The sequence below is a fragment of the Cetorhinus maximus genome, chromosome 1, assembly GCF_964194155.1.
Source record: "Cetorhinus maximus chromosome 1, sCetMax3.hap1.1, whole genome shotgun sequence".
In the NCBI taxonomy this organism is placed as follows: domain Eukaryota; kingdom Metazoa; phylum Chordata; class Chondrichthyes; order Lamniformes; family Cetorhinidae; genus Cetorhinus; species Cetorhinus maximus.
In genome coordinates, this window is record NC_135879.1 from 66,614,372 (window position 1) to 66,634,615 (window position 20,244).

The 20,244-nt window shown below is 48.1% G+C and overlaps 1 protein-coding gene across 1 annotated transcript in view; it reads right to left on the reverse strand.

The window, feature by feature from the left end:
* The window catches only part of plrg1 (pleiotropic regulator 1), a 39,961-nt gene extending 37,083 nt beyond the window's left edge, over positions 1 to 2,878 (reverse strand). Inside the window, exon 1 of the mRNA XM_078541822.1 lies at positions 2,746 to 2,878. Within this exon, the coding sequence (XP_078397948.1) occupies positions 2,746 to 2,754 (9 nt within the window). The 5' untranslated portion in view covers positions 2,755 to 2,878. The remainder of the gene's footprint in view (positions 1 to 2,745) is intronic.
* Positions 2,879 to 20,244: the final 17,366 nt, after the last annotated feature.

Below are 20,244 nucleotides of genomic sequence, written 5' to 3' on the forward strand. Positions count from 1 at the left end.
TATGCAATTCTAATTCTGAAACTTAACTAAAATATTTAAAACAAATGCTAAGTGGGTGGAATCACTGAACAAAATGCATTGAATCATTTTACACAATTACACATTTCAATACATCATGTAAGAATAGAAGATATCTTGCTGACACTTTAACAATCTTATTGATACATTGAGTGAAATGATGGGTTCGTACAATTACATTTTATCTCCAGAAATAGAACTAAAAACAGACCAAAAAATAATTCAATTTCTGAATGTGAGAGAGACTCTTATTTTACCACTTCCGATTAACTTTTCTGGATCTCGCTCCAAGCGTTTTTGAATTTTAGCTTGTGGCTGCTAGTTTAATAATGTTTTATTAACGAACTGCTCTAATAAAACCCATGCTATAAATAGAGACAGCTTAAACTTTCAGTGAAGGAGATGACATAACATATGACGTAATTGTAACCATAGACTAAATGCTCAATAGGAATGAGAATAGTCATTAGCACAGCAAACGGGCATTTAATTTTGGTTAGCTACACAAAAGATACACCCTGTAATATAGTCCACTTTTTGTAACAATTGTCACATTATTTTAGACAAAATATGAAGTGGGACATTTTAGTTCATACTTGTCTTGTACAGCATACTATTGCTCCTCTACAGCCAACTGTCATGAGGGAGCTTGACGAAGCTGATGCTGAGAAAATGCTTAGAATAAAGAGCTGCCCATTTAAGTTGGAGATAAGGAGGTTTCTTCACTTAGAGGTTTGGGAATCTTTGAAATCCTCTACTGGAGAGAGTTGCGAAGGCTGTGTCATTAAATATATGCAAGATTAAGATAGATTCTTGACCTATAGAGGAATCAAGGGTTATGGGGAACAAGTGAAGTTAAGGCCAAGATCTAACTGAATGGCTTGAGAGGCTGTATGGTCTACTCCTCCTATTTCTTGTGTTCTTATGAGCAAGAATGTGCTTTATATTGTGCTTTAATCATATATAGTGTTTGTTGAAGTTGGAAAGTCAGTGCTGACAAGTGGATTGACACTCCACTTGAGCTACACAGTGCTAGTATTGAGCATTTCCAGGTCAGTTATAGCATGATCAGAGGCAGAGTAAAACTCTTTGACTATATCCCAGCAACGTACTTTAATAACAACAACTTGGGATTGTATAGTTTACCTTGCATACAGAAAGATACCTCAGGACACTTTCTGACAAGAAAGAAATGAGTATAGTAGACACAAAGCATGGGAAGATTGGATGGAATTGCTAAAATTGGGAATCAGTGGCATGGTTGCAAAGAATTTAAAAAATTGAAGATGTCAAAACAGAGGCTGAATAGAAAATCTCAGAGAGTAAGAATATAATGGTTTGAAGGTATCTCTGCTCTCCAGAAGCACTGCCATTCACACCAATGGGGACGTACCAATTTCCTCTGCCAAACGTTTTGAAGGACTGAATGAGATTGCCATCTTGATAGTTTTGCGACACGGGCCTACTCTCGCTGCCCAAACATGTCACATGGGAACCTGTGCAGCCCGTTTGCTGTGCTAATGACTACTCTCATTCCTATTGAGCATTTAGTCTATGGTTACAATTATGTCATATGTTATGTCATCTCCTTCACTGAAAGTTTAAGCTGTCTCTATTTATAGCATGGGTTTTATTAGAGCAGTTCGTTAATAAAACATTATTAAACTAGCAGCCACAAGCTAAAATTCAAAAACGCTTGGAGCGAGATCCAGAAAAGTTAATCGGAAGTGGTAAAATAAGAGTCTCCCTCACATTCAGAAATTGACCTGTTACTAGTATAAATTTTCCAGAGCTTTGACAGTATAATGTAGAAGTTATGCATTTTGAATAGTCATAAAATTATGAAATTAGAAATTACATGGGAACATGCCATTTGTCCCAACTACTAAATGTTTATTGCCCATACAATGAGCAGTCCCAATCCTGTGTGCCTGCTCCTATTCCCATTATCTGATCATGCAACTACCTATTCTTAATTAACACATTCACAGCCTCTACTTTAAAAAATAAAGCATTACACGATCTCACTACTCTCCTGCAAATCACTTACAAATCTACTATTCCTCATTCTACATCCCTCAAGCACAGAAAGTTTCCATCTACTCTGTTCCATTATTTCATAAATACTTCATTAACAGTTCATATCCCCCTATATTTTAACAAAAGCAGCTGCAATTTTTCAAGTTTTACCACGCTTATATTGGCATATGACCAATACTCGTTCAGACGAACCTCAACTTGCAAGGAGGGGCAGATTAGGAGCAAAAAGGCAGGAAAATATCCATAACGACAAATTTGTTTATAACTGAAAGCTGGATCAAAAGGTGCAGAACTAAGTAGCTGTGTAGAGTATTTTATTTATAATTCAATTAAAGAAGCCCCAGAGCATCTCTCTTCTACCTGTGATGAATTGGAGCGGATTGCGGAGTGGTGGAGGGTATTAAGGGTGTAAGAAATACATATTGTGTTTAATCAGCATGCATTTTACTTTCATTATAAAGTCGGTGGGGGGGCTTGCAGAGCAAGTACGCCCAGACTTTCCTGCTCAATTTTCCTGGGCAGCTTGTTGAGAGTATCCCCTCTTGCTTCACTTGTACAGGGCAATCGGCAAGGCCGGGACTCTCAGCGTCTCTATGAATGGCAGCAAGGCCCCCACAAGGCCAGGATAGAGAGAGAGAAGGATCCAAACTTTCTCTTATTTATAATGAACAGAATCCAAATGCCCACCTCCACCATGGCTGCAGCTCGGGCCGCTTTTTAAAAGCAGGTTCCAAATTCCGGCGAAAACCGTCACCTTCCTTCCCGCGCGACTGCCGATCCTCACCGCGAGCTCAAGCCTACCATTCCATTGGAGGAGGAGGAGGAAGAGGTGGGGGGCGCGAGACAACAAGGAGAAGCCCTATCACAGCGTTGTCTGGTCTCCACCAACAGCGACATGTACCCTGAGCGGTCATAGAGCATACCTACAGTGTTGAAGACATTGCGGTTCTCCAACTTTTTGGGTCGAAGGACCAGTTTTCAAATGGATTCATAATCACGGACGGCCCGCCCTCAATCAGAATACTATGTAACACTCATAATATGAGAGTGTTGCACGGAAACAGTGTTTTACTAACGCGTAACTTCCGAGTTTCAGGGCAGTGTATCTGGGATGTACCCCAAAGACGCGCTGGGGACCCTCCCTCCTCAGGTGAGGATTATACCGGGAAGTTCAAAATTCCAACCCCTGCACTGGGAACCCACCGAAAACTTGATTTAAATCGCAGACTTCAGATGGCTCCGACTGCCATCCAGCAATAGTTACCCAGAAAAAGTTAGGTGAATTAAAACCATTCTAGCTTCTTGGTAGCTATTGTACTGGCCTCCCCTGACCCTGCATGAAACCCACCGCACAACCCCCTTCCACTCTCCCCTTCCCAACCACCCCCCCATGGGACCCCATCCACACCGCCTCCCCCCCCCCCCCCCCAACCTCCCACAGGTTATTTTGCCACAAGTTGGCAATTGATAGAGTTTGGTCAAATCAAATCCAGGACCCAACAGCAAATAGCGATAGTAACATAACTTGTAGCACCTTTAACATAGTAAAATATCCAAGACGCTTCACAGGAATGTTATCAAACATAACTTGAAAACAAGTCACATAAGGTGATAGTAGGGGAGATGGCCAAAAGCTTCATCAAGGACATAAGTTTTAAGGACCATCTTAAAAGAAGAGAGAGGTGGAAAGGTTTAGGGATGGAATTCCAGACCTTGGTGCCTTGGCAACTGAAGGCATGGCTGCCAATGGTGGTGCAATTAAAATTGAGGCTGCGTAAAAGGCCAGAATTGGCTGAGCACAGAGGTCTCAGAGGGTTGTAGGGCTGGAAGAGATTACAGAGATGTGGAGGGAGTGAAACAGTAGAAGGATTTGAAAACAGGCATGAGAATTTTAAAAATGAGGAGTGGCCAGCCTGCAGGGTGACCAACTCTGGGTGAAGAAAGTAAAGGAACTTTGCCATAGGAGGTGCTGACAAGACCTTAGAAGCGAGGTGGGAGGTTGCTGGTGAGACCTTGGGAGTGAAGGGTTGGGGTTGCCGGTGAGTTTTTGGAATTGGGGTGAGGGGGGTAGGTTCGGTGTGTTGGTGAGAGCTTGGGATCGTTGGGGGTGATAGGTTAACAGGAGTTGGTGCAAGTTAGGATCCAGGCAGCAGAGTTTTGAATGAGCTCAAGTTTATGCGGGGTGTAAAATGGGAGGCTGGCCATGACTGTGTTTGAACAGTCAAGACTAGAGGTAACAAAGACAAGGATAAAGATTTCAGCGGCGGATGAGCTGAGGGTGATGGGGTGGTTTTAGCCGGGCTATATTATAAAGGTGGAAGTAGACGTTGTTAGTCCTGGAGCAGATCTCAGGGTCAAGTAGGACAAAAAGTTTGCAAAAGGTCTGATTCAGTCTCAGCTAGAGAGAGGGATGGCTTTGCCAGGAGTGAAAGATTAAACTCCTAGGTAAAGTTTTTTTTTCATTTTCTTGTGTTAGTTCTAAAAACATAGGACTTAAGCAATAAAAGCCTGTTGCTGGCAATGAAGAATCTGTTTGCTTTCGAAGTGGTATATAGAGGCAGTGAGGGATGACAATGGACGTGTTGGTCCACTAACTTTTTTATTTGTTCATGGGATGTGGGCGCCATTGGTAAGGCCAGCACTTGTTTCCCATCCCTAACTGCCCTTGAGAAGGTGGTAGTGAGCCGCCTTCTTGAACCACTACAGTCCATGTGGTACAGGTTCACCCACAATGATGTTAGGGAGGGAGTTCCAGGTTTTTGAGGGACCCAGCAATAGTGAAAGAACATCCATGTCAGGATGGTGTGTGACTTGGAGGAGAACTTGCATGTGGTGATATTCCCATGCAGTTTGCTGCCCTCTTCCTTCTCGTTAATAGAGGTCACAGGGTTGGTGGGGGGTGGGGTCTTTGGAATGTAGAAGGAGGCTTGTCAAGTTGCTGCAGTGCATCTTGTATATTGTACATACTGCTGCCACTGTTTGCAGGTGGTGGAGGGAATGAATGTTTAAGGTGGTGCTTGGGGTGCCTATCAAGCGGGCTGTTTTGTCATGGATGGTGTTGAACTTCTTGTATGCTGTTGGAGCTGCCCTCATCCAGGCAAGTGGTGAGTATTCCATCAGACTTCTGACTTGTGCCTTGTAGATAGTAAACAGTCATTGAGAGTCAGGAGATGAGTCACTCACTGCAGAATTCCCAGCCTCTGAACTGCTTTTGCAACCGCAGTATTATACAGCTGGTCCGTTTAAGTTTCTGGTCAATGCGATCACCAGGATGTTGATGGTAGGGTATTCAAAGATGGTAATACCATTGAATGTCAAGGGGAGATGGTTGGATGCTCTATTGTTGGAGATGGTTATTACTTGCCACTTATCCACCCAAGCCTGAATGTTATCCAGGTTTTGCTGCATGTAGGCACAGATGCTTCATTATTTGGGGAGTTGTGAATTGGACTGTGCAATCATCATCAAACATCCCCAATCTGACCTTATCATGAAGAGAAGTTCATTGATGAACCAGCTGAAGGTAATGTCCTAGGACATTCCCTTGAGGAACTCCTACCGTGATGACCTGCGGCTGAGATGATTGGCCTCCAACAACCACAACCATCTTCCTTTGTTCTAGGTATGACTCTGACCACTGGACAGTGATCCCCCTGATTCCCATTGATTTGAATTTTAGGAGGGCTTCTTGATGCCAGCACACTTGGTCAAATGCTGCCTTGATGTCAAAGGCAATCACTGTCAACTCACCTCTTGAATTCAGCTCTTTTGTCCATGCTTGGACCAATGGAGTAATGAGGTCAGGAGCAAAGTTGACCCTGGGGGAACTCAATCTGAGCATCATTGAGCTAGCTTATTGCTGAGTATGTGCTGCTTGATAGCACTGTCAATGACACCTTCTATCACTTTGCTAATGATTGAGAGTAGACTGATGGGGAGGTAATTGGCCTGATTGGATTTAGAACCATAGAACACTACAGCACAGAAAACAGGCCGTTCGGCCCTTCTAGTCTGTGCCGAAATATTATTCCGCTAGTCCCATTGACCTGCACCTAGTCCATAACCCTCCAGACCTCTCCCATCCAGGATTTATCCTGCTTTTTTCTGGACAGGACTTAACTAAGCAAATTCCCACATTGGGTAGACTCCAGTGTTGTAACTGAACTAAAACAGCCTTGGTTAGGGGTGCAGCTCTGTCTGGAACACCACAGTCTTCAGCACTACAGCCAGGGTGTTGTTGATGCCCATAGCCCTTGCTGTATCCAGTGTACTCAGCCATTTCTTGATATTAATTGGAATGAATTGAATTGTCTGAAGGCTGCCATCTCTGATGATGGGGACCTCAGGAGGAGGACAAGACAGATCATCCACTTATGAAGACAAATTGCATAAATTGACTTGTATTCTCTTAAATTTAGAAGGCTCAGGATCTTTTCAAGGAGTTCAAAATGATAAAGGGATTCAATAGGGTAGTTGTAAAGAAACAATTTCATCTGATGGGGAATCCAAAACAAGAGAACATAATATTAAAATTAGGGCTAGGCCATTACAAGTGACTTTAAGAAGCATTTTTTTCTACAAAACAGGTAGTAAAAATCTGGAACTCAGCACCTGCCCCCACTAGTTAAATGTAAAAATGGCAGCATGGGGAGGCATACTGATGGAATATTTCTGCCAGATGTGGGAGTTTCAATCACCAAGTGTTGACTCAGTCACACACATCTGTGTGCAATTCACAGTGAGCCCAAAACCTGAGAACTTTTAAATGAGCTGAGGATGTTTTCGGAGCCAGAGTTAGAGAGGCTATTCCACCAATAAGAGATAGGGAATAGTAGTGGAAGAGGAAACTGAGTATCTATGTGAGGGGTAGAAAATGGTAGGAAAAGTTGGAACAAGAAGCACTTAGAGTAATTTATGCTTTCAAATAGTTTTGAAACTAGTTTTCTGCGTATAAAATGAGGACTCTGGACAGGGCCATCAAATACGTATCAATCGAACCAACAAACATGATGGCTTGGCTGGGGGTAAGTGAGATTAGCAGCTCAACTAGAAATACAGTAGTGATAACAGGTCAATAGTTAGAGGGGCTGACTGGTCTGCAGTCCAGACTGATGATCCTTGTTACTTTGTGGCCTCCCAAGTCCTGGAATAAGAAATGTATTGCATGGAGTGTAAAAGATTTTGCAAGAGGTGGAAAAGGAAGAACTCATTGTGGTCCACGTAGAAGCCAATGATGTTGGTAAAGAAAGACCTAAGGTCTGAAATCCTGCAAGATTAATTTTGGAGATTAGGAAAGGTTGGGAGCAGGGGATGGAGTACGATCAGGATTATTTCCCCACCCATGTGCTAGAATTGGGAAGAACAGGAAGATGAGGGAAATCATTGCAGGATAAAATTGTTGTGTTGGGAAGAAGAATTAATCTTTGATGAGCACTGACACCAATTTTGGCACAGATGGGAGATATTCATTAGGGATGGACTGCATCTGAACAGAGAGTGTGCTAATATACTGGCAAAATGATTAAATTGGGAAGTAACAAAGAGCTTAAACTTGGAAGGAGGGTGCTGAGAAAATGAAACTATTTAGGGTCAGCTCATGGCGAAGGGTAAAATTGATGAAGATAAATTGATGCAGAAAAAAATTTAGCAAGATAAATATGGATAAGGAAATAAAATCAAACAGACTAGTCATAAAAGGTGGGAAAAGGTTAAGAGCTGAATTTTACAAGGGGATGCACTGCTCACATGCCCAGAAGGAAAGTCAGTCCTGAACTGACTGGCTTTAAACAAGCTGTAAAACCTAGCAGCTGTATTGCGTCCCAGGTGGCCTGAACAAGGTGAGCGTTGGACTTGCAGCCCTCAGCAGGAGGAACTTCTGCCCTCGCAAGCTGCCAGCCAATCTGATTGGCTGACAGCTCTAGCAGTTCCAGTGGCCCCAGTCCCCAGGAAGAAGAGGACATGGCCACCAGACCCTCAGAGTCACAGAATCATTACATCATAAAGGAGGCCATTTGACCTGTCGTGACTATGCTATCTCTTTGAAGGAGCAATTCACCTACTACCATTTCTGCGCCTTCTTCCTGTAACCCTGCACATTCTACCTTTTCAGATAATGCAATCCCCTCTTGAATGCCTCAACTGAATCTGCCTCCACTACACTCTTAGGCAGCACATTACAGATCTTAACCATTTGCTGGATGAAAACGTTTTTCCTCATGCTGCCATTACTTCTTTTGCCAAATACCTTAAAACTGTGCCCCCTGGCAACCTCAGCCATTTTGTAGCAGAGGTTGCCAGGAGCAATACTTGTCAGAAGAAAGAGACAAAAATTAGTTTAAAAATTCCATCTGGCCCCTCACACAATTAAACATCAGGCTGTCGAGCTGGCAGGGGAGGACCATGCCTATGCATGTGAGGTTGATTTCCCCCAAGTGAGAAAGCATGGTTAATCCCTGCAAATCAGGACCTCAGGGTGAGGCAGTGTGCAATGTAGGAGGCAGCCTTGGCAGTCACCCATTCTCTCCACTCTCCATTCTATGTGCCAGCAGGAAGAGCATGATGCCAACCACCCTCACCCTCTCCCCGCACCTGAACTCAGACCCCCAGCCAACAGGAGACCTCAGGAGAGGGCGAGGACGACATCTCACCTGTACAGCCGTCACAGCAATAACCTTCACCCTCCGCCAGCCTAGAGATACACAACTTGGTGGCTTATAGGTCTAGTTTAGGATCGGGCTAACACTCTGGTGGCTGCCTCACAGACATATATCCACAGCAAGCGGAGGCACTGCTGGAGAAGAGGCCCCTGCTAAGTCTGAATTGGATGATGAGCTTCTGGGACCAGTCATGGAGAAGATGCTGGAGTATCAGCAATATGCAAGAAAATATCAGGCAGAGGTGTCAGAGGCCCTCAACAGAGTGGTACGTAGGGCGGAGGAGTCCATCTGCGTACTCTCTGGTGTCCAACATGTGAAAGAATTGAAGTCTCCATGGGGAGGATGGCAGACACCATGGAGAACCTGGTCCAGCAGAACACCCAGTTCCTGCTGGAGATGCGCTCGGACCTGAACTCCACCTCTGTAACCATAGGTGAGCTTTTGCAGTGGCTACCTGAGGAGGGGGACAGGAAACCTGGACCTCCGTCCAGGTGCCCCTTCTCCTCAAGGAGTCAGGGAGGGGCCCTCAGGCACCCAAAGGGAGGAGGAGTGTCACCCTGGGGCTTCCACCCAGAACACTCCAAGGGTGTCCATGCGTTCGGAGTCCCCTCTGTCTTTGACATATCACCTCCAGCCTCTGAGACCGCAGAGGGTGCACCTGCCCCTCAGGAGACACAAAGAAGACCAGGGCCCTCCAGAGGATGTCCGTCAAAGTCATCACAGACAACAGGGCGTAATAATCAGCAGGCTGCCGCCACCTCTGCTGCTCATGTTGGGGAAGTACCTAGACATAATGGTCGGGTAAGAAAAATTAAGAAGTATTAAGTTCCCACTGGTGGCATGGGCGTACAATCATTGTATATCATTCTTGCACCTTTGTAAATATATGAATCATTGCACTTCTTGGAGGTCTCCTGTGTTCTTCTTGCTGCTGCTTGTATTATTGGCTGTGCAAGCTCCCCCTGCCTCTTCCAGGGGGACCAAGGCTGGGTCTATGTACCCCTGAATCATGACTGCGCATGGAGGCATTGCTCTTTGCCAAGGCTCCTGTGAGCCATGTGTGAGAAACCTCCCACTCACACTATTTCCCTTTCCTACACTGCCCTTTGGACTGTATAGAGAGACCTTTACCTTGTCAGGATAGATTATCAAGGTTCTCCTTCAGCTGTCCAGTTGAGCTGACCTTCAGCTCCACCTACCCAATGGTCCTCCTCCCGCCTGGCATTTTTCTGTTGGACATTGAGGGCATCGACACCCTGATTTGCCTTTACCTCAGTATGGTGCGCATCATCTTCCAAACTGCCTCCAAAACCTTCTACCATATGAACATATGAAATAGGAGCATGAGCAAGCTACTCGGCCCCTTGAGTCTGCTCCCCTATTTAATAAGATCATGACTGATCTGAAAGTAGCCTCAACTCCACATTCTCACCTACCCCAATAACCTTTCACCCCTTCCTTATCAAGAATCTCTGTACCCTTGCCTTAAAAATATTCAAAGACTCTGTTCCACTGCCTTTCGAGGAAGAGAGTTCCAAAGACTCACAACCCTCTGAGAGAAAGAAATTTCTCCTCATCTCTGTCTTAAGTGGGCAATCCCTTAATTTTAAACAGTGACCCCTAGTTCTAGATTCTCCCACAAGAGGAAATATCCTCTTCATATCCACGTCAGGGTTTTATATGATTCAATCAAATAGCCTCTTACTCTTCTAAACTCCAGCAGAAACAAATCCAGTCGGTCCAAACTTTCTTCATAAGACAACCCGCCCATTCAGGTATTAGTCTGGTAAACCTTCTCTGAACTGCTTCCAATGTATTTACATCCTTCCTTAAATAAGGAGACCAATACTGTACACAGTACTCCAGGTATGATCTCACCAATACGCTGTGTAACTGAAGCATAACTTCCTTACTTTTATATTCAATTCCCCTTCCAATAAATTATAACATTCTATTAGCTTGCCCAATTACTTGCTGTACCTGCATACTAACCTTTTTGTGATTGATGCAGTAGGACACTTAGGCTGGGATTTTCAGTGCCTGCTGGCATTGGGCGTGTTCGGTAGCGTAAGTGGACAATATGGCTTGAAGGCCAAAAAGTTTGTGATTGTCTGCTCAGCACATTGATGGCGGGCCGTATTTCCTGCCATAGGACATCAGGAATCTCACCATAATACATCAGCATATTATTATAAGGCCAGCCTGCTGGAATCGTACCCCCCTATACCGTCTGAATCGTCTGCCCAGGTCGGTGTAATTGCACGCTGACGTGTTTCACAACAGCATATAAAGGGTGTGCAGTTAGCGGGCTGCACTTTCAAGGCAACATTGCGGAGCGCTCGCCCAGGTCGCTTGTTGGGCTTCAAGGTTGAAGTGCGTTGAGGGGGTGGTAAGGACTGCCCTGCAGTTGATGCAAGTTGGGGAGGGGTGTGGCAAGGGCTGCCCTGCGGTTGAAGGTAGCGCATAAGCCAGTGGGGGGGGTGGGGGGGGCGTGGGTGAGGGAAGCAGTCACGCATTAGGGAAACCTTGTATAAATGACCATTCCTCTGCAGCAGAGACAATTCAGGTGCAGCCTGACATGCTTGGAGTCGGGCCTCTAACTTCTCCATCCACTCAAGCAAACCAGAGACATCAAAGTCACCAAGTGCTCCAGAGCTTTTCACCCCTCGGGTACAGACTGCAAAGTAATGAACATTTTAGTGGACTGCAGAACAATTAGATGACTGGACAAGTTGTACAATCTCCTTGCTAAAGCTGACCATGGAGCAGTCACAGCCCCTTGCAACTTCATCATTCCGTTTGGACCAATCTCCCCCATGGTTCAAGCTAACAGTGCAGCCTTGCAGTGCGGGTTAGGAGAATGCCTGTGCCTGAGCTGATACCACAGCATGCAGTCCAATGGACAAACCGTCACCAATCGGTCAGGTGGAGTGGGGTGGAGGAGGATGGGGTCTCAGACAGTCATGCAGTGCACTAATCTCTGGCCATCCAAGTGGAGGCCAGCGCTCTCCAGGATGGGTTAAGGGGCCTTCAGGCTTAAACAAGACAGGTTCTTAGTACACCCATGCTAACCCACGCATCTCCCTTTTTCACCCTGCAGGAGGAGTATATCAGGATAATGGAGCCTGATGACCAAGCTGTATGCCTCGTGCTATAGAGAGCGAAGATGACGGAGAAGAGAGCAACTGAAGCGCTTGGCTGCGCAGAGGAAGGGGCAGCTGGACCTCCTGCACATGCCGGTGAAGAGCCACAGTGACACCTGCCTACGGCATTCTAGCAGCAATGACAAGCACCATCAAGGTGCAGGCATCAGTAATATTTCCAGGGAATGTGAGGCTGGACCATCACTTTGGTCTGGAGGCTGCACAAAGCACAGGGGAGAAGCCTTGAACTAGGATAACTGCCTTCTTGTGCAGAAAGGTTTCACATCTGAGTGACACGAAAACTGCTCATCAGAACAAGGAGCCATAGGCACGGAGACATTCTTAGGAGTTTATTGACAATAGTGAAGGTTATGTACAAGTGATTAACACCCACGCACAGGCTGTGAAACTATATCTTCTTAACATTCCTAACCCTGCCTCTACATCTTGGTGCTCCTCGGCCATCCACAGTGGAGGCAGAAGCAGCCTGCTGACTGCTACGCCCTGTCTGTGATGACCTTGGGAATTGCCACATTGGCCCCCATTGAAGCCCTGGAAGGACCCTGGAAGGATCCACCGACAAAGAAATTCAAGGCCGTGGTGACCTTCAAAGCCACCAGCATGGAATTCTCTCCAAGCCCCTGCGGCCGCAGTTCATCGTAGGGAAGCTAGCAGATGTGAGCAATGACATTCCAGAACACCCAAAGGCAACTCCGGCTTTGCCTTTTGCTCATTTATAGATAACTGCACCACCTGTAATGCACCCATGAACAGGCCAATGATCACCGTCTATGCTTACCCCCCAACCCCACCTTGAAGGACATCCTGGAGAACCAGAGATGGGTGTTCCTCCTGTTCATACATGAATGCGCATGGAGACGTTGCTCTTTGACCATGGTGATCAAAGCCATGTGCAGGAAACCTCCCTCTGACACTATCCTGCTTGCCTTTACCCCACTTGAGACTCTATAGAGACACCATTGCCTTGGCAGCATAGAAAACCTAACTACATGAGCTCTTGTCAGGCATTACCATTCACCTTTGAGGATGGAGGTCTCAAGTCGCGATTTGGCTGCCTTCAACCAGCCAGACCCCTTGGTGGCACTTTCCTCCCTCCCTTCCTCCCTGCCTCTGATAGCAGCAGATGAAAAATGGCACAGAATGAATGGCAGCTCCATCTCAATGTTATGAGGCCCATGAGCCAGGAACAAATTGGCTGCTGTGTGAGCTTTACCATAGGGAGAACACAACTGTGCACGGTTGACATCCCGTTGCTTCATGATTGTTAGGGTGTTCCTTTAGTTGGCCAATTGTGCTGTCCTTGAACTCCACCCACCCGAAAATACCCTCCTCTCACATTGAGGGAATTGCACTTACCGACTAGGTGCATTCTCCAGGTCAGATTAGAAAAATGATGGATGCCACCTTTCAAACTCGCTCTACCACCTTCCACCCACCCCTGTCACTCACCAACTTTCCCCCATCACCCTTGACCCACCCAATGGGCGGAATTTTCCCAGAATTGCATTAAGTGTGGTAGCGGGCTGGTAAAAGGGGGTCCTACCCGCTGACAAAAATGGAGGGTTTTCATGCCATATCGTCCCGAGCCTGCTTCATTATTTATTCATTCCCAGGAAACACGCAGTTTCCATGGCGGGCTGGCTCTCATTTGCCCGCTTGCCATCACCCCGCTGTTGCATCATGCCGGCCGCCATCTTTAAAAGGCAGCTGCCAACAAAGTGCTCATTGCCGCCAGTTCACCACCGCTGCCTGGGAGACATGACCAGCAAAGGAAAAAAGACTGCAGCCTCCAGCTTTAACGGCAGTTTCCTCGAGCGACTGCTGGATGTCATGGAGGCCCGCAAGGATGTGCTCTACCTCGGCTCTGGCTGCAGGATGGGCAGCAAAGTCACCAACCCGGCTTGGGAGGCGGTGGAAGCAGTGGTCAGCGCAAATACCCTTCAGAGGAGGACAGCCATCAGTGCCGCAAAAGGATGAATGATCTCTTGCGTTCCACCAGGGTAAGTCACTCTTTTCATCACTCCCAACTCACACACTCAAAAATAAATCACACACCCACAGGGCCCTCACTCACTGCCAGTGCAAGGGACATCACCATTCACTCTTTCACACACACCTGCATTGTCCTCAGCCCGTACATGGGACCAATCACCACCCACACAGGCCAGGCATACTTATCATCTGGCTGGGAAGACGTCCTGATACACTCTCCCCATCTCTATCCATGCTGGACAAACTGGCTCACAACAGGAGGGGAAGCTCATAGACAGGTGGAGGGACGCTGGAGATCAGAGTTCTGACAGAATTCGAAAACAGAGCCATCCAGCTGGCCGAAGATGACTGGGACCGGTCCTGTGCTGACGTTGGGGTCGGCATTGCTCTATCAAGTGAGGATTCAGCAGTGCAACATCCATCAGACAACCACGCCGTGAGTGATGTGTCATGTTTCAGAGGCCACTGCCATGCACTAATTATCTCTCCTTGCTTTCACAGGCACATCTGCCAAACAGCCGACAGAGTCCATGACCCAGGGCCTCCAATCAAGCCCCGAAGAAACCTCTGAAGAGGAATCTGGAGGCACCCTCCCTTAAGCATCTTCACAGTGCTCACCCACACCCCCCACCAGCGCAGACACACACCTCGTTGGGACCTAGCTTTACAGTAGCCTCGGGATCACAATCTGGTGAGCATATCGCACTTCCTGACCCACAGCAGGCGGAAGCAAGGATTTCCCAGGCCCCCAGCACTCGGAGGATTGCTGGAGGCCAGAATGTTGCTGAGTCCGGGTCAGATGACAAGCCTCCGGACTTAGTCATGTCACGGTTGCTGGAGCTGCAAAAGCAAGCTCGGGAACATCGGGAAGGGATGTCCACTGCACTCCTCAGATTGCAAGGCACAATGGAGGAGTCCATCCACCTTCAGACTGAGGTGATAGCGCCGGCATGCCAATGCATCCAGGTCAACACTGGCAGGATGGCGGCCGCCATGGAGACCTTGGTCCAGGACATCACTCCTACACTGCTGCGTGGGCTTAACTCCATCGCTGACCCCATAGATGGCCTCCAACAGTGTGTATGCAAGAGGGGTGCTGGGCAGCTCGATCTTATTTCAGCTACCACGTTCCGCACACAGAGTCAGCCTGGGGCCCTAGGGCCCCATAGGGAGGAGGATCAGCAGGTGCACACTCCGGGGCCATCCACCCAGGTGACCCTGGGAGTAACCGGCCCATCTGAATCCCCTCCTCCTGTGACCTCCGCAGCTCCAGCTTCATAGGCCGAGAAGGGTGCCACTGCCACACAGCAGGACCCCAAAAGCTGGCTGGGGCCCACCAAGTCTCAGCCCTCCAAAGGACGCCTGCCAAAGTCATCACAGACAGGGCGTCACAGTCAGCAGGCTGCCTCCACCTCTGCTGTGGATGTCTGAGGAGCACCAAAATGTAGAGGCAGGGTTAAGAAAGTTAGGTAAAAGTAACTCTTTCGAGTTATCAACAGATCGCATGTAACTCTTTCGAGTACATTCACAGTTCTTGGTTTCCGGGAGTGGGACATGAACCCACAACCTTCTGATTCAGAGGCGAGGGTGCTATGAACTGAGCCACAGCTGACACCTCAAAGTTAGGTAAAAGTAGTTGCACAGCCTGGGCATGGGTGTTGATTACTTGTACATACTGTTCACTATTGTAAATAAACTCCTAAGAATGTCTCCCTGCATGTGGCTCCTTGTTCTGAAGAGCAGTGTTCTTGTCATTCAGATGTGAAATCTTTCTGTACAAGATGAAAGGCAGGTGTCTCAGTCCAAGGCCTCTTCCCTGTGCTCTGTTCAGCCTTCAGACCATAATGATGGCCCAGCCTAGCACACCCCAGAAACATTACTGATGCCTGCACCTCGCCGGTGCTTATTATTGCTGCCAGAATGTAGTGGGCAAGTGCCACAGAGTTCTCTCAAACTCTCTGTGTGCTCTCAGCATCTTTAGGGTGGGGCTGGCCCCCATCACACCAGCATCTGCGACCAGTGATGCTGTGCACCAGCTCCTGAAGGGCTGAAGTTCTGAAGGTGGACACAGCATCAGATGTGTCTAAAGTTTCATGGCTGCATTTCTGAGATGGCCCTGATCATGGAGTGCAAACAAGCTGCTCTCAGCCAGACAGGAGTCAGACATTCTCAGAGGCTATGTGAAGACTTATGGAGTGTCCTCACTGCATGTTGTCATCATCCTCCTGCGATGGAGCAACTATTAGGGCCTCCACTGCATCTCCATGACAGGAGAATTCTCACAGAGGGTATTGGCACTGCCATAAACCAGACTGGAGTCAAATGTTCACAACTGCAATGTGAGGAACTATGGTGTCTCCTCACTGCATCTTGTCATCATCCTCCACAAATCTAGCAGCTATGAGGGCCTCCCGAGCACACCTGCTTTCTCTAGCTCATCCCCATCATCGTCACCACCGAGGACCCCCTCGCCCTCATCCCCGTTGGCATCCTCCCCATCGGAGGAGATGTGCAGCTCCTCCATCTCCTCCTCAGCCAGTTCCTCTCCCTGTTACAGCGCCAGCTTGTATAAGCAGCAGACAATGATGATGCGTGACACCCTCTGTGGACTATATTGCAAGGCTCCACTAGACCAGTCCAGGCACAGGAACCATATCTTCAGCATCCCGATGGTCTGCTCCTCCAAGTTGCGAGCTGCTGCATGAGCCTCATTATAGCGCCGCTCTGCTGAAGTCTGAGGCCGACGCACAGGTGTCATCAGCCATGGCCTCTGCGGGTAGCCCTTGTCCCCAAGGAGCCAACTGGGCAGCCTCTGTGGACCCTGGAAGACTGCTGGGATCTGTGAGTGACTCAGGATGTAGGTGTCGTGCAAACTCCCTGGAAACTGTGCATACCTGCAGGATGCGTTTCTGGTGGCCACATACCAGCTGTACGTTCAGTGAGTGGAAGCCCTTGTCGTTGATGAAGTCCACTGAGTGTAGTGACAGAGACCTAAGCACCACATGAGTGCAGTCAATGGCACCCTGCACCTGTGGGAATCCCAAGATCATGACAAATCCAATGGCCCTTACATACTGGCTGTACCAGTGCCGGGCAAAATGCACAAAGTTGTCTGCCATGGAAAAGATGGCATCCGTGACCTCATGGATGCATTTGTGGGTGGCAGATTGTGAAATCCCACAGAGGTCACCTGTGGAGCCCTGAAAGGAGCCACTGGCATAGAAAATTGAGCGCTGGGGTCACTTTCACAGCCACTGGCAGTGGATGCCCTCCATGTCCCCTTGGCGCCAAGTCCTGCAGTAAGTGGCAGATATGAGCCACCAGGTCCCTAGACATGCATAGTCATCGGCGACACTGGTTCTCAGTCATCTGCAGGAATGGCAGGCAGCGTCTATAGACCCTGAGTGTCGCTAGACACCGACCAGCCATGGCTCGCTGTCACTCCTGGGCAGCATGTGCAGGAGCCACTGCTGTCCCTTCTTCATGAGGTTGCTGCCCCTGCCTTTGCACAGCCAGATGCCTCAGTCGCTCTTTCCTCCGTCTTCTACGGTCACTGTAAGCCATCAGACATACAGCTAGGCCACCAGGATCCTTGATCCAGACGTGGTGCTCCTGCAGCATGAAAGAGGCGTGGTTATCATGGGTATACTTAGCACCTTTCCTGGCCCTGTGTAACCGCCCCTTAATGCTTCCTGGAGAGTGCTGGTCACCCCTCGGATGGCCAGAGATGAGTGCGCTGCATGGCTGCCCTGTCAACCTGTGACATGGAGGACACTGGTCCAAACTGGGATACTGAGATTGCAAGGGGCTGTGAGCACCTCCAGCAATGACTTACGTGGCCAGCGTTGGTGAGGAGATTGTACAACGTGTGCAGTCCAACTGCTCCGTGGTCCAATAAATTGGTGGCGGCCTCGAAGTCTCTGCTGGGGGGTGGGGGTAAGGTATGGAGCGCTTGGTGGCGCTTTGGTGCCACCGCATTGCTTGCATGCACGGCAGGCTAGGAGCCTGACCCCAGTCATATCACTGTGGCTGCTCCTGACCTATTGGGGGAGGCGATGGCTTAGTAGTATTGTTGTTGGACTAGTAATCCAGAGACCCAGGGTAATGCTCTGGGGACCTAGGTTCCACCATGGCAGATGGTGGAATTTGAATTCAATAAAAATCTGGAATTAAAACTCTGATTCTGATCATGAAACCATTGTAGATTGTTGTAAAAACCCATCTGGTTCACTAATGTCCTCTAGGGAAGGAAATCTGTTGTCCTTAGCTGGTCTGGCCTAGACGTGACTCTTAACCACTCCATTCAAGGGCAATTAAGGATGGGCAATAAATGCTGGCCCAGCTAGCAAAGCCCACATCCCATGAATGAATAAAAAAAACCAGTTGTGGCCACTTCCCTCGCTTACCCTGGCTCCCCCATCTCAATTGCCTATGCGCGGGATGCAGCGGCAGGGCAGCACTTGACAACCACACCCCGCCCCCCTCAGCAGTCGCCTCCGGGACCAGGTATCAGTTGTTCCTGCCCCCCAGTGCCCCTGAGGTCTGTAAACAACAGGTGAGAATGTGGACAATGCTGCTGCTCATTCATCTCAGTTCCCCCAAAGTCAAGGCCGCCAAATGCACATCACCTGCGTGCTGTTGTGAAACACGTCAGCGTGCTTTCCTGCCAATGTGGACAGACAATATGGCGGGGTTCCAAGTGCCTGGCAGAATGGCCTTTTAATTATATGCTGACATATTACAATCAGCTCCCCGCCGACCGATGGCGGGAAACGTGGCCCGCCGATGGCGGGCTGAATGGACGATCGCGACTTGCCTTCACATCATCGTCAATCAGATCATGCCATGTTTTCCGCGCATGCCACCTATCACACATGCTGCTAGAGGGCTCGGAAAATTCCACCCAATATCACCATTCCTCTCCCTTGTCACCCTTTAATCTCCCCTCGTTACTCTGGACCCTATTACCATCCACCTCGACAGGCCTTCCCTCCTTTCAGAGTCGATACCTGCTACCTCCCTATGCCCACCCTGTTTCCCCAACCTGCTGTTATCTGAGCCACGTGTGTATTCCATCTTTGTGACCTCTGTGCCTTGAAGCCTTCACCTATGAGACCATCACCTTGAACCTGCTATCTTACCGCATCCCGCTCCCCGCTGACTGTGACTGTTCTTTCCTCTAAGTAGTACCCTGAGTTTAATCCCCAGGATCCCAGCCTCGACAGCGCCAACCCTGTCCTCTTGGACACTTTCTCCCCCCTTCCCAGCTAGTCTCTGCCCTCCCTCCGACCCTTCATCTGCCTCCCATATTCAGCCATCGCTCCACCTTTCCACCCTATCCTCCCTCCACCCTTCTCACCTGCCTCGTGTTCCCAGCCCTTGTTCCACCATTCCGCCCTACACCCCACTTCCACCCTTCACCTGCCTCCTCAGTCCAGCCCTCGCACCACCCTACCTATGCCCCCCATTCCACCCTTCGCCAGCCTCCTGTTTCCAGCATTGGTGCAGCTTTTGCTACAGCACCTAATATGAGTGAAGTTATGAGCGGTGCCCAAGAAGATGAAAGCAGCGCCTACTACCTCAAAGTCATGGAGGAAGTGAGGCTCAGCAGGTGCACGACACTAATATACAGTTGTAAATGTGAACGTTCTAATTTCTGATTGTCTGGAAAATTAATTTGGTGGTGGAGGTTAATTCCGATGAGGTGGCCTTTTAATGAGACTGTATGACATGCTAATGCATGCTAAAGGGCTTCCCAACATTGTTCATCAATAAACTTGACCCACCTTTAAAGTTCTGAGAACAAAGTTCCAAAGGTTCATCCCGATGTCAGGAAACTCATTTTTGGCCTCATGCCAAATTAAGCTCCCCCACCCACCAAGCTTCACGCTGCTTGCGGGACTAATAGACCCCACCCCAAGTGGCTGGTGGTGGTGGAGTATGTGCAGGAGAATGGTGCTGAAAGAACCATCTCTTTGGATGCTTAATGAGTAAGCAGGAGGGAAGGCAGGTTGACCCTAGGACAATGTTAATGAGTGATTTGCTAGTTGATTAACTAGCAGAATTTCAAAAGCGCTCACATACATTAAAGCTTGGATTAACATTGATCATGTTGATTTTTTAATTACTTTTTGCTTTGGCAACTTCGAATCATCGAATGATATAACACAGAAGAAGGCCATTCAACCCATTATGTCTGTGCCAGCTCTTTGAAAGAGCTATCTAATTAGTCCCACCCCAATCCTCTTTCTCCATAGCGCAGCACTGTTTTTCTTTTCAATTATTTATCCAATCAACCCTTTCCGGTGCTGTGACGGTATCTCTGATCAATGCTACCACCTTTCTCTTTTATTTTAGAAATACCAATAAGAGAA